The sequence below is a fragment of the Dama dama genome, chromosome 23, assembly GCF_033118175.1.
Source record: "Dama dama isolate Ldn47 chromosome 23, ASM3311817v1, whole genome shotgun sequence".
Lineage (NCBI taxonomy): Eukaryota > Metazoa > Chordata > Mammalia > Artiodactyla > Cervidae > Dama > Dama dama.
The window spans coordinates 63,129,257-63,143,036 of NC_083703.1; the positions used below are offsets into that span (position 1 = coordinate 63,129,257).

The 13,780-nt window shown below is 42.1% G+C and overlaps 1 protein-coding gene across 2 annotated transcripts in view; it reads left to right on the forward strand.

Moving 5' to 3' along the window:
- The first annotated feature begins 6,520 nt into the window (after positions 1-6,520).
- The window catches only part of CBFA2T2 (CBFA2/RUNX1 partner transcriptional co-repressor 2), a 141,659-nt gene continuing 134,399 nt past the window's right edge, over positions 6,521-13,780 (forward strand). The window contains exon 1 of one of the 2 annotated variants that reach the window (XM_061127084.1): positions 6,521-6,682. In XM_061127084.1, the coding sequence (XP_060983067.1) occupies positions 6,649-6,682 (34 nt within the window). In that variant the 5' untranslated portion in view covers positions 6,521-6,648. The remainder of the gene's footprint in view (positions 6,683-13,780) is intronic. The other variant, XM_061127085.1, reaches the window with a different exon arrangement.

Below are 13,780 nucleotides of genomic sequence, written 5' to 3' on the forward strand. Positions count from 1 at the left end.
AAAATGTAAACAAATGCATAGTGACAGAAAGCAGACAAATTGTTCCCTGGGCCCATGTGCAGATGGAAGGATGGATTGCAGAGAAACAGGAGGAACCATAGAGGGGTGATAAAAGTGTTCTGTACCTTGATAGTACCAGTGATTTCACGGGTATGTACAACTGTCAAAATTCATCAAATTGGGCCCTTGAAATTGGTGTGGTTCATTGTACATAAATGAAAGGCAAAGGAGAAAAGGAAAGATATGCCTATCTGAATGCAGAGTTCCAAGGAACAGCAAGGAGAGATAAAAAAAATCCTTCCTAATAAGTGATCAGTGCAAAGAAATAGAGGAAAATAATAGAATGGGAAAGACTAGAGATCTCTTCAAGAAAATTAGAGATACCAAGGGAATATTTCATGCAAAGATGAGCACAATAAAGGACAGAAACGGTATGGACCTAACAGAAACAGAAGATATAAAGGAGAGGTGGCAAGAATACAAAGAAAAACTGTACAAAAAAGATCTTCATGACCCCCTTAACCACAATTGTGTGATCACTCACCTAGAGCCAGACATCCTGGAGTGCAAAGTCAAGTGAGTTTTAGGAAGCATCGCTAGTGGAGGTGATGGAATTCCAGTAGAGCTATTTCAAATCCTAAAAGATGATGCTGTGAAAGTGCTGCACTCAATATGCCAGCAAATTTAGAAAACTCAGCAGCGGCCACAGGACTGGAAAAGGTCAGTTTTCATTCCAATCCCAAAGAAAGGCAATCCCAAAGAATGTTCAAACTACCGCACAATTGCCCTGATCTCACACACTAGCAAAGTAATGCTCAAAATTCTCCAAGCCAGGTTTCAACAGTACATGAACTGAGAACTTCCAGATGTTCAAGCTAGATTTTGAAAAGGCAGAGGAACCAGAGTTCGAATTGTCAACATCCGTTGGATTATAGAAAAAGCAAGAGAGTTCCAGAAAAACATCTACTTCTGCTTTATTGCCTATGCCAAAGCCTTTGACTGTGTGGATCACAAAAAACTGGAAAACTCTTCAAAAGGTGGAAATACCAGACCACCTGATCTGCCTCCTGAGAAATCTGTAAGCAGGTCAAGAAGCAACAGTTAGAACTGGATATGGAACAACAGACTGATTACAAATCAGGAAAGGAATACATCAAGGCAGTATATTTTCACCCTGCTTATTTAACTTATATGCAGAGTACATCATGCAAAATGTACCAGTCTGGATGAAGCACAATCTGGAATCAAGAGTTCTGGAAGAAATATCAATAACCTCAGATATGCAGATGATACCACCTTTATGGCTGAAAGCCAAGAGGAACTAAAGAGCTTCTAGATGAAAGTGAAGGAGGAGAGTGAAAAAGCTGGCTTAAAACTCAACATTCAGAAAACTAAGATCATGGCATCTGGTCCCATCACTTCATAGCAAATAGATGGGAAAAAAATGGAAACAGTGACAGACTTTATTTTCTTGGGTTCCAAAATCACTGCAGATGATGACTGCAGCCGTGAAACTAAAAGATGCTTGCTTCTTGGAAGAAAAGCTATGACCAACCTAGACAGAATATTAAAAAGCAGAAACATTACTTTTCCAGCGAAAGTCCATCAAGTCAAAGTCATGGTTTTTTTCGGTAGTCATGTATGGATGTGACAGTTGGACTATAAAGAAAGCTGAGCACCGAAGAATTGATGCTTTTGAACTGTGGTGTTGGAGAAGACTCTTGAGAGTCCCTTGGATTGCAAGGAGATTCAACCGCTCAGTTTTGTTTTCATGATCTTAGTTCCCTGGCCAGGGATTGGACTCCTGCACCCTAAAATGGAGGCAGAGTCTTAACCACTGAACTGCCAGAGAAGTCCCAGAAAGTTGACTTTTTTTCTTTTTTAATTCATTTGGCTGTGGCAGGTCTTAGTTATGGGATCTTCATTTTCTTTTGTGGGATCTCTCCTTGCTGCTCATGGGCTCTCTAGTTGCAGCTTGCGGGCTTAGTTGCTCAGCAGCATGTGGGATCTTAGCTCCTGATCAGTGATTGAACCTGTGTCCCCTGCATTGCAAGGCAGATTCTAGACACTGGACGACCAGGGAAGTCCCTCAGAAAGTTGATTTTTTAAAAGAGCAATCATAAGAGCTGGAGAGTGCAGGATGGAAAGTGACTGCTATTAAGTATGGGGGTGTGTCTCTTTGAGGTGATGAAAATGTTCAAAGCTAGGTTTTGGTGATGGTTGTACAACTGTGAATATACTGAAACCATTGAATTATGCTCTTTAAATGGGTGACTGTATGGTATATGAATCATATCTCAATAAAGCTGTTAAAAAACAATCATATAGCTAAAGTGATAGAATAGTGATAATCTCTGGGTGGAGTATTCACTGAAAAGGGACATTACAGAGCCTTCTGCTACTGCTACTGCTAAGCCACTTCAGTCGTGTCCGACTCTGTTCAACCCCGTAGATGGCAGCCCACCAGGCTCCGCCGTCCCTGGGATTCTCCAGGCAAGAACACTGGAGTGGGTTGCCATTTCCTCCTCCAAGTGTGAAAGTGAAAAGTGAAAGTGAAGTCGCTCAGTCGTGTCCGACTCTTAGCAGCCCCATGGACCGCAGCCCACCAGGCTCCTCCGTCCATGGGATTTTCCAGGCAAGAGTACTGGAGTGGGGTGCCATGGCCTTCTCCACAGAGCCTTCTAGGGTGGTAGAAATGAACTTTATCTTGATATAAGCGGTGGTTACAGGGTGTTAAGCCTGAAACAATTCATCAACGTGTATGCTTGAGATTTGTGCATTTTGCTGTGTATGTACCTTGCACTTCAATGGTTTCACTTTTATTTTTTAACATTTACTTATTTGGCTGTGCCAGACCTTTGTTTCAGCACATGGACTCTCAGATCTTTGATCTTTTTTGCAGCGTACACGATCTAAGTTCCCCAACCAGGGATGGAATTCGTGACCCCTGCAGTGGAAGCGTGGACCACCGGACCACCAGAGAAGTTCCTATTCATTTTTTAAATATTCTTTTCCATTATGGTTTATCACAGAATATTGAATATAGTTCCCTGTACTATACAGTAGGACCTTGTTTATCCATTCTATATATAACAGTTTGCATCTACTAACCCTGAACACTCAGTCCATCCCTCCACTACCCCCTCACCTCATTCATGCTATTGTGCCTACCAGAAATGTGTCCCTTTTAATGCTGAATAATGTTTGCTTGAATGATGATTGCACCATAGTTTATCCATTCACTAGGTGAGGAACACTTAGATTTCCAGTTTTTAGTAATTTTTAATAAGGCTGCTATTGATAGCCATGCACAAGTTTTTGTGTAAACATGTTTTTAAATCAGCTTCGAATTTCCAGGATAATTCCAATTTGACCATGATATATTATCCTTTTTGTATATTGTAGAATAAAATTTGTTAATATTTTGTTGAGGATTTTTGCATAGTAAATACTTACTAATTTTTCTGTGACTTCTTTGACCCACTGGTTATTCAGAAGTACTATATATTTTAGTTTTCAAGTGGTTGGGAATTTTCCAGATGTCTTCTCTTTTATAAATATTTATTTAGTGAATGCATTGATTCTCTCCTTTCCTGACAATGCTTTTATGATTCCCAAGGGCATGTGTTGGGGAAGGGTGTCAAGGGGGCTGACTAGAAAGACTCTTTGTACTCTCACAGATGCCTGTGCCTACCTCCACTTTAATATGTCCCTTATTTATTTAACAGGTATTTACAGAGGGCCATCTCTGTCCCAGACACTGGACACATAGTGGTAAACAACAAAAAGGATATTTTTATGGAGCTTGAGGTCTATAGAGGAAGATGGATAGTAATCCAAGAATGGGAAAAATAAATGCAAAATGACAAATGGGTTCTGTGCTATGAAGAAGAGCTGCATAGCACTACAGGAGTGGACACTGTGAGGTCTGACAGGTCTGGAGGGTTTCTCTGAGTAAGTACAAGATAAGCAGATACCTAACGGGTGTATAGGAGTAAAGTGGGGGTTGGTAGTGTGGAGGGAGGAAGGGGGCTCCCAGAGGTGAGGTGAGGATAGAGACCTGGTACATAATGGGACTCACATTCTTTCTGGCCAGCCTGAGAGCAATGGAGATGCTGTCATAGAAGTAAGCCAGATTTGACTTGGCAAGGACAGACAAGACTTTGGGAAGAAGTGAAAGTTGCTCAGTCGTGTTGTACAGTCCATGGAATTCTCCAGGCCAGGATACTGGAGTGGGTGACCTTTCCCTTCTTCAGGGGATCTTCCCAACCCAGGGATCGAACCCAGGTCTCCCGCATTGCAGGTGGATTCTTTACTGAGCTGAGCCACAAGGGAAGCCCAAGAATACTGGAGTGGATAGCCTTGGAAAGAAGCAGAAGCCCCTTTCCTTTCCTTCTACCTCTGGAGGGGAGCTCTTGTGGTTCCAGACCTGGGGGCCTTCCTGATCAGCAGGACCTATGAGTATGTGTTTCTAAATCAGTTTCTCATTTCCAAGTGATTTTGACAGTGGCCCACCCTGAGAACCACTGAGTTATGGGCTAGTTTCTCACTACATGTTTAATAAATAAATTCATACTTATCAGCTTGAATGTGATATTGTGGCAGAAAATTCTATGTTTAGCCTCTTTGACCAGGCAACAGCTTCATAGTATGTGGTCTTAGGCAGGTTAATTATTGTCCCTACTTAGTTCCTTTTGCTGAATTTTCCTTTAATTCAGCAAAAATGTCTTAAATATCTACATCATAAAAATACTTCAAGTGTTGCTCAATTATTATATTCCAAATAGTTAAGTGCCAAGACAAGGCAAGGTAGTATATAGCGGGATTCAAATGGTGATAGAATGCATCAGCAAGACTTTTTTTGAGCACCTACTTTGTGTTAACAACTTCCAGGCATGAAGGGTAGAGGGTCGGTACTGGGAGGGAAAAGAGATTAACAACAACAACAAAAAAAGAAAAGTGCATATAATAATAAGTGTAACATTTTAAAAATGTACCAGGCATTGTACTTTTCATGCAACCATCTTTCAAGCTAGGTACTATTGTGAACTACTTGCCTAGGCTTAGAAATGTAGGATGACTTGTCCAGGTCTGTATAGCTGGTAAGTATGGAGCTATAATTTATATCCACTTTGTCTGGCTCTGGCATGTGGGCTTAGATTTAGCACAATTTTAGAGTGTACATAGTATGTAGGTGTTAAGAAAAATTATCCAATTATCCAAAACTTGGAAGTAAAGCAAAAGAATAACTATATGGAACTTGAATTTGCTTTTTCAGTTAACAAGTATGTCTTGGCAACCCTTTATTACAAGTAGATCTACCTACTTTTTAAATGTTGCATATTATTTTCCATAGTTTGTTTTACTAGTTTTCCACATTGGACATTTGAGTCAATTCCACTTTTTGTTGTTGTAAATAATTCTGGCATAACCTTCTTTCCTACACAACTTTTTGTGCACATGAGCTAGTATTTCTTTGGGATGGAGATCCACAGTGGAATCTATAATCTAATGCATGAAATATGGCAACTCATTGTTTGGTGTTGTCCTGATTGTTAGAAAGACTGAGCATCTTTTAAAAATGTTTATTACTTTTTCAGATTTTCTTTTCTGTGCATTGTCTATTTATTCTTTGTCCATTTTTCTATTAAATTATCTTACTTTTCTTATTGGTTGTAAGGAGCTCTTTATTTTGAATATTGATTTTTTTGTTGAGTATGTTGCAACTATTTTATCTCAGTCTTTTTCTTGCAAAAGACAAGTATAGTTAAAAGAACTTTGCTTTTGGTCTCTGTACATAGAGGAGTTTGGAAATTTTAATCTCTTGTTTTAATTTAGAGACTTTGGGAGGTAGAATACTTCAGAGTAGCTCAAAGTACTGGGTCTGAAGTCACAAGTTCCTAGCTTCCAATCCCATCTCTGTTAACTGTACCTAGTGAGCAACCTGGTTGGTGGGCAAGCCGTATCCGCATGTACAGAAAACGGGGAATAAATAATAATACTTCTCTTGCTCATTGTAAAGATTAACGGGATGGAGTGTATAAAAATAGCTCGGTAACAGGTAACAGTTATTAACATTATGATCATGACATTTTAAATATTGGAACACTGTCGGAAGAAGTGAGTTGCCTAAAGACAGGCGCAAAGGCGAAAGGACCTTAACCTGGAGAACTCAGGTGAGGCACTGCGCCCTCCCCCCAAGCTCCGCCCCCTAAGGCTCCGCCTCTGGGTTCTGGCAGTTGCCTTGGCCACAGCTGGAATCTCTAAGCCTGAAGAGTGGACCTTGCACGTGATGGGCGCGAGTGACGCAGGGGGGGCGGGACTGAGAAGCAGGGTGAGCCGGGATAGGGTAATAGTTCGCGCGGAAGGGGCGGAGCAGGTCAGGAGGCGGGGTTTAGTGGGAGTCGGTCTAGGGGCCAGGCTTCCGCGTGCGTTGGTCTGGCGGGCGAGAACGCGCTGCGGGGGCGTGCCCGGCGGGCGGGGCGGGGCCAGCTGGGGGGCGGGGCTGCGCGCGGCCTAACGGCGGCGGAGACGGAGGCAGCAGCGACTCTGGGGTCGGCAAGCTTGGCGGCTACAGGTCCCTCAGCGGTGCCTGCGGGGGACCCGGGTCGCGAGTGGAGGCGAGGTGCGCGGCAGCGGCGCTGGGCGATGGTGGGCGTCCCTGGAGCGGCCGCCTTCCAGCGTAAGCGGGGCGGGAAAGCGGGCGGCTAAGGGGGGCGTGTGAAGGCCTGCGGCTCCACAGGCGCGAGCTCCCGGGAGGCCCCCGGCGCGAGGCCAGGCTGGTAAACTGAGGCCCCAAGAAGGGCGGCAGATCCAAGGTCACCGGGCCTTCCCGAGCTCCCAGGGCTGCCCAGGCGCCTCCTACACCGCTCGAGAGCTCGGAGCTCGTGGTGTGCGCGAGTCTCTGGGCACCGCGGCCTCGGAGCCCCGGCCGGGCCGGCGTCCATCGAACTTGCCGGCGGACAAGGATTGTTTTGTTCTCCTGGCGCCGGGGCCACTAAGTCCGGCCCTGGAGAAATATTACACACATCCAATTTCGAGGGTTGTGTGGCGGATGGTGGAAGAGGCGAGGGTGGCCCCTCAGAGGGGCCTGTTGAATGCAGGCTCGGGGGTCCGACTGCTGGGGTTCACATTGCGGCTTCTCCGCTTACAGGCGGTGACCTTGGGTCTCTCTGAACCTCAGTTACCCCTTCTGCAAAATGAAGGCGAGAAGAACATCTCCAGCCCTTCCCCACCCCGGTTCAGGGTTTTGTGAGGCCACATAGGAGGCTTGACATGGGCTCTGGCACACACAGGCGTGAAAACTGTCATTATTGTAATCGCTGTTAAACCTCATCCAGGGTGAACCTCACTCAGGAAAGCTCGAAATTCAGCTCTGATTGGTGTATTTATTTGAGATTTTAATTTTATTTTAGGTTAGTCCTGCTTTATGATCCAGTTGTTTTTCTTAGCTCCATTGCTCCTTTTCAGCATTTATCTACTTTACCTCCTAGAAATGTGAGATCTTTCGAGGAGGTGTGGGTCTCTTAACAATAAAATTTTCATTGTTTCTTGTTAGCAGTAATAGCCATAATAGCCAACATTTTTTGAGCAGCAGGCATTTTGCATTCTATTCATTTAGCATTTATTAAATAATTTATTAAATAAAAGGTACCATTTTGGCCCTGGGAATATAGCAACAAACTAGATAAACCAAACTCAAGCTTTGAGTTTTAGTTGGGGGAAGGGAGAGAGACACGTTCAATGAGGAAACAGATAAATCCATTTTGCATGTTTTCTCTCATTTAATCCTGGTAACATAGATAAGAGTTAAGTATTTGTGTATGCCCATTGTGCAGAGGATGAAGCTGAGGACAGGAGGAACCTTGTGGATTTAGCCTCAGAGGCTAGGTTCTTCCTCTCATAAAAGAGGGGCTTTACACAGCCTTTCTTCTTTGTTTGATTCCCATTAAATGTTGGATTGAAGAAATGCAGAGTAGGTAGGTGGACCCAGTTAATGCCTCTTCATAGTCAAGTCTGCAGTTGCTGCTTTGGAAAGTTTAATCTATTCCTCTTGGAGTTTAACTTGGGAGAGACCAACAGAGGTGACCTTTAGGTCTGGCAAAGTTAGACTATCTCTGTATAGTGAAAGGACCTTTAATATAAACTTAGATTTTTTTTTAATGCCCAGATCTCTTTTATTCAGTTTTCTGTTTAAAATAAGCCCTAAAGTACAATATTTTGGTTCTATTATGTAACTAAGGTTTGTTTTTTGTTTGTTTATAGTGTTCCTAGGAGAATTCTATATAGCATTTTTAGGCAATGTGCTTAGTATGTTTTTTTTTAAAATCTGGAAGTATTTATAAGTTGCATTAAAATGTCGAGAGACTCTTTTTTTTTTCCTGAAGAGAATTTTTTAATGTAAGGTTCTCATGATGCAGTTAGGTTCAACATTGACCATCTGCTAAGCACCCGGTCCTTGTGCTGATATAGGGCTTCCAAATATAAATAAGAGCAAACTCTTACCTCTCTGAAGTTCACCTATAGTCTTGATTGGCTAATGTTTTTTAACTGAAGTGCTAGGCAGAGAGAATGGAGGAACTGAGTCCCTGGGGGAAATGGTCTAGAATAGTGGCCTCAAATGGTTTTAATGTTCTTTGTATCAGTAAATATGGTTGAGTATGCACACACATTATATGAATGTTTAAGTTACAATTACAGTGTTTACTGTACTGTCTATTATGTACATTTTATAACATGTGCAAAAATAGACATTTTACAAAAGGATGAACTGAAATATAAGTAGAAGTGCCAGTATTTGGCTTTCCATACCCCAGTGTGTGAATAATAACTGTGCTCCCTGTGGTGGAGATTGATCTTGTAGTCCGACCTTCCCCTCAACCCATGATGTCTATTGAAATTCAGTTCTGAAGTTATGCCTAGATTGAAATCCTGGGGTCCAGTCCTTACTAGCTTTGAGACTTTCAGCACTACTTAACCTTTCTGTGCACTTAATTTTCCTCACTTGTAAAATTGAGAAGAGAGTTCCTGTCATCTCGTTTTCAGTTTTACTGTGATGACTTATTGTGGTGTACATGTTAGTAGAATGTAATGTTAATATATGTAGAATACTTACACTGGGCCTGACATACTATTTTGAGTGCTGTTAGTGGCTAAGGATACAGATGACTTGGAATCTCACAATCTAGTAGAAGTGAAGTGACGTGAAAGTCGCTCAGTTGTGTTCAACTCTTTGTGACCCCATGGACTGTATAGTCCATGGAACTCTCCAGGCCAGAATACTAGAGTGGGTAGCCTTTCCCTTCTCCAGGGGATCTTCCCAACCCAGGTATTGAACCCAGGTCTCCCACATTGCAGGCGGATTCTTTACTGTCTGAGCCACCAGGGAAGCCCTAATCTAGTAGGTCCTGCACAAATACATGGATAATGATAAAGTGCTTTAAGTTCTTAAAGTAAAGGCTTTGGGAATGTAGAGTAGACACATTGTAATTGTTCTTTGAGGGTCCAAGTAAGGTTCAGGTAAGGAGGTGACATTTGGAAGGAGAGGGACTTTCCAGGAAGATGAGGCATGAACCTTATTGGCTGAGGGTATAGAGTGGAAACTGGGGGCTGTTGAGGGCTTGGTGAGTGGTTCTCCAGATCTGGACCTGTGGGAAACCTTGTTAATAGATAACAGTGAGTTCTGGCTGAAGTTATGCCTGCCAGGGGCTGGATGGCAAAGAAACCTGTCTTAGAACTTTTCACAGCCAAGCTCTTTCCTCTCTGGTGGCACTCATTCTGTCTTCTTAAGATATCTTAAGATATGAGTGTAAACTCCTAAGTATTAAGTTTCTTGAGGGTTGTGATAGTATGTGCGTTATTGTGACTTAATTTGCCTAGTAGGTAAGAGCAAAATCCATAAATGTGGAGAAAGATACGTAAATTCTTGAATTAAAAGATTTCTGAACAGTTACAAGTGGGATGATAAATGACCATACTCAATTAGTGAAAAACTCACCCATAAATATTTTATGGTGGATAAGCATTACTCTTCAAAAGGGTGAGAACTGTCACATTCAGTAAATCTTTCCTTATCTGGCACTAGGCCATTAGAATGGAAGAAGAGATGTGAAGGTTCAGCAGGAAGACTTCTCCGGTAGAATTAGGTCCCTTCTGTTGGCTCCTCTAGGTCCACGTGCCATCCTTTCCCACCCTGGGAAGCTGGTGGACTTAGACTGCATCAGCTGGCTTTCTTCCCATCTGAGGATATGGAATTCAATTATCCTGCTCCCTTCCTATGAGTGTTGTCTCTGTCTAGCTGTGTCCCTTGTTATTCTTCTGACAGTAATTCTCCCTACATGCGTGACTAACTCCTTCTAGTTTGGAAAGTTTGTATTTCCTTTGTTCTTCAGGCTTAGAGGTACTCTCACTAGTCCTAGGGTACTTATTCAAGCTCAGATCGTAGCAGATTTAAAAGCAGCAAATGCTTGGAGAGGAGAGAGGCTACTACAGTTAAGGATACTGACAAGGAGAAACTGGGTCTCGTCTTTTCACCTGGTCATCACCTGCTGTGTGTTCAGTCAGTTTTCCTCCCAAACTATTACGATATGAAAAAGAAAAAATGGAATAAAATTAAAAACACCCATAACCTGTGACCACACAATAAAGACTAGTTAAATTGCAGTTAGTAGCCTATTTAAAACGACAGGGATAGACATGAGATAGGGCTTCCCTGAGAGTTCAGTTGGTAAAGAATTCGCCTGCAATGCTGGAGACCCCAGTTCGATTCCTGGGTCGGGAAGATCTGCTGGAGAAGAGATAGGCTACCCACTCCAGTATTCTGGGGCTTCCCTTGTGGCTCAGCTGGTAAAGAATCTGCCTGCAGTGTGGGAGACCTGGGTTCAATCCCTGGGTTGGGAAGATGCCCTAGAGAAGGCTACCCACTCCTGAATTCGGGCTTGGAGAATTCCATGGACTGTATAGGCCATAGGGTCCCAAAGAGTTGGACACAACTGAGAAACTTCCACTTTCATACATGAGTTAGGTTGTTTGGCATAATGGAAAAAACAGAATTTGGAGACAGACTTTGGGTTTGAGGTTCCATTCTTCTGGGAAGTTATTCCACCTCTGAGACTCAGTTGTTTGTTTATTTGATCTATAGATGAGGTTAATTCTTGCCTAATAATTATGATGACTAATATTGAATGTTTATTTTGGGCCACCTTTTGCCTTTTAATCCTTTACTTTTAGTTATATATCCTCTTTTATAAACTAGGAAATTGACTCAGATCTCATCTGTGCATGCTAAGTCTATTCAGTCATGTCCGACTGAATAGTCAGACAGCAGCCTATGCAGCTGTCCTATGCATAGGACTCTGTGCAGCCCTATGAACTAGCCTACCAAGCTTCTCTGTCCATAGGATTCTCTAGGCAAGAATACTGGAGTGGGTTGCTGTTTCCTACTAAAGGGGATCTTCCTTACCCAGAGATCGAACCCACGTCCCTTACATCTACCTGCATTGGCAGGTGGGTTCTTTACCACTAGTGCCACCTGGAAATACATAGAGCTAATAGATGAACAGTTTAAAATCTAAATCTTTTGTGAGTACAGAGCCTGACTTCTTAACATTAAGGTAGCTGCTGAAAGCTTTTAGACCGGAAAAATGGTTTAAATAAGAGTACAGTGGATGCATGTAGCACTTGGATAAAGATGAGTTAATTCCCTGAGTTCATACTTCCTCCAGGGTAAGGAAAACAGGAGGAAAGATGGGGAAGTAAGATTTCTTACCTGCTGGTTTTAGCCTCAGTTCTTACTTTTAGAGTACTGTTTTGAACTTCATAGAAAGTGATCATTCAATTGTAAAGATTTACTTAAAATCCCTGAAAGTTTAAAGGCTGAGGGAGAATCTCTCCCCTAGTTATTGTTTCTGCTTTAGTAAAATTACAAAAGAGGAGAGGAGCCTTTCTGGTGCTGTATTGACTGGCCCCATGTGCAATATGAGCTAGTATATTTACATGTGACAGAGTCTGTCTCTGGGTTTTATTATGGCTGGTTAAGTAACTTTTGCCTCTGTCTCTGGTTTTTGTCTCAGGCCTCTCCAAGGCCTTGAGGCTATCTGAAATTATAGCAGTTGGGGTATCATAAATTAAACTTGTAAAATGAGTCTATAGCAGATATGTCAACTGAATCTGACTTTTAAGTCCAGTTGAATTCTTTAAAAAAAAAAAAAAGTCTTTGCTAGATTTTCTGCTGGGCACTCTTCATGTATGTTGTACTAAGTTGTGTCCAACTCTTTTTGAACCCGTGGACTGTAGCCCACCGGACTCCTCTGTCCATGGAATTTTCTATGGCAAGAATACTAGAGCGGGTTGCCATTTCCTACTCCAAGTGATTTTCCCAACACAGGATCAAACCCAAGCCACCTATGTCACCTGCATTGGCAGGCCAGTCTTTACCATTGCGCCACCTGGGAACCAACCCCCTTTCACATATGTTATCTCATGTAATTCTTAAAACATCCTTGAGAGGGAGTTAGTATCTCTGTTTTACAGATGAGAAAATAAGTCTCAGAGAAGTTAGATAAATTCCCCTAGGTCACACAGTTAACCAGTAGCAGACACACTATTCACACTTAGTTCAGTCCTGATACTGAATTCACTGAGATCTGAGTCCAAAACCCACATTTTCACTCTCTACCATGTGGCTTCTTCTTTTCACTAGCTAAACTATAGGTTTTTAGACATATGTTCCCAAGGATCCCAGTGTTCCCTGAAGATACTTGATTTCCCATCATTTTTCTTCAACACCTTTCTTCCCCTAACATCTTTTCTTATTTAAAAATATCCTGGGAATGGATATGGTTTAAAGAGTGCTGTATTAGATCTTGGTCTTGTTTAGAGGTATTCTGAATTGGCCTTAGCCATGAATTAAAAACAGAAAAAAAAAAGGCAACAGAAACTCTCAGCAGCCTTTACCAATTCATCCCATATGTTTCCCGATTTTAGCAGTGAAGCACATGATGGCAGTGAACATCAAAAGCCCAAGAAATGTCCATGCTAATTTTGCATGGCCCTGTGAGGAGCTGTCAAATATGGCTCATCAAATATAGTATATAGACTATGCAGTGAACCTTTACTTTGGAATGTGGCTCTTTAAAATATGGTTCTGCCCCTCTATTTTGTATTCCTGTAATTAAATGCAGAAATCAAAGTAAAACTCAGAGGTACTCAGAGCTAGGTATCCTTCTGTCTGAATTGATAGCTTTGGAGTTGGCTAGACCTTTCAATTAAATTAGCTGATGGCGACAAACATGTAATCTGACCTCTCCAGCAACTCAAGTGAAATGTTAATACCAGGCATAGCAGAGTTCCCTTGACACACTGCTTTGACCTTTTCCTCTCATACAGATGTTTCCCTTATTCCTTTGTTAACTTAACCATCTCAATGCAGAGGTCCTGCCTGCTTTTAATTTTTGAAGCCACATGAGAACAGACATTCAAATAGCACAGATTTATTCATTGTTACCTTATATCCCTAGAGCTTCACCAATCAAAATCACCATTTCCTCTATTTCACATAGTCTTTAGCTGGTTTACTGTCTCTTTACCACCATCCTCTCCCTCTCCCATCCCCCATAGAAGTTAAAACACTAGTGATATTTTTTTCCACCAAAAATGTGGCAGTATTTCTTTGTCCTTAATATTGAGAAAGTGATTATGATTCATTTTGTTTCTCTCTTGAGAAGTCACATCAATCTTACAGGGCAGAGGCTGGCAGAAAGCAAGTCTTAATGGCCTAAAT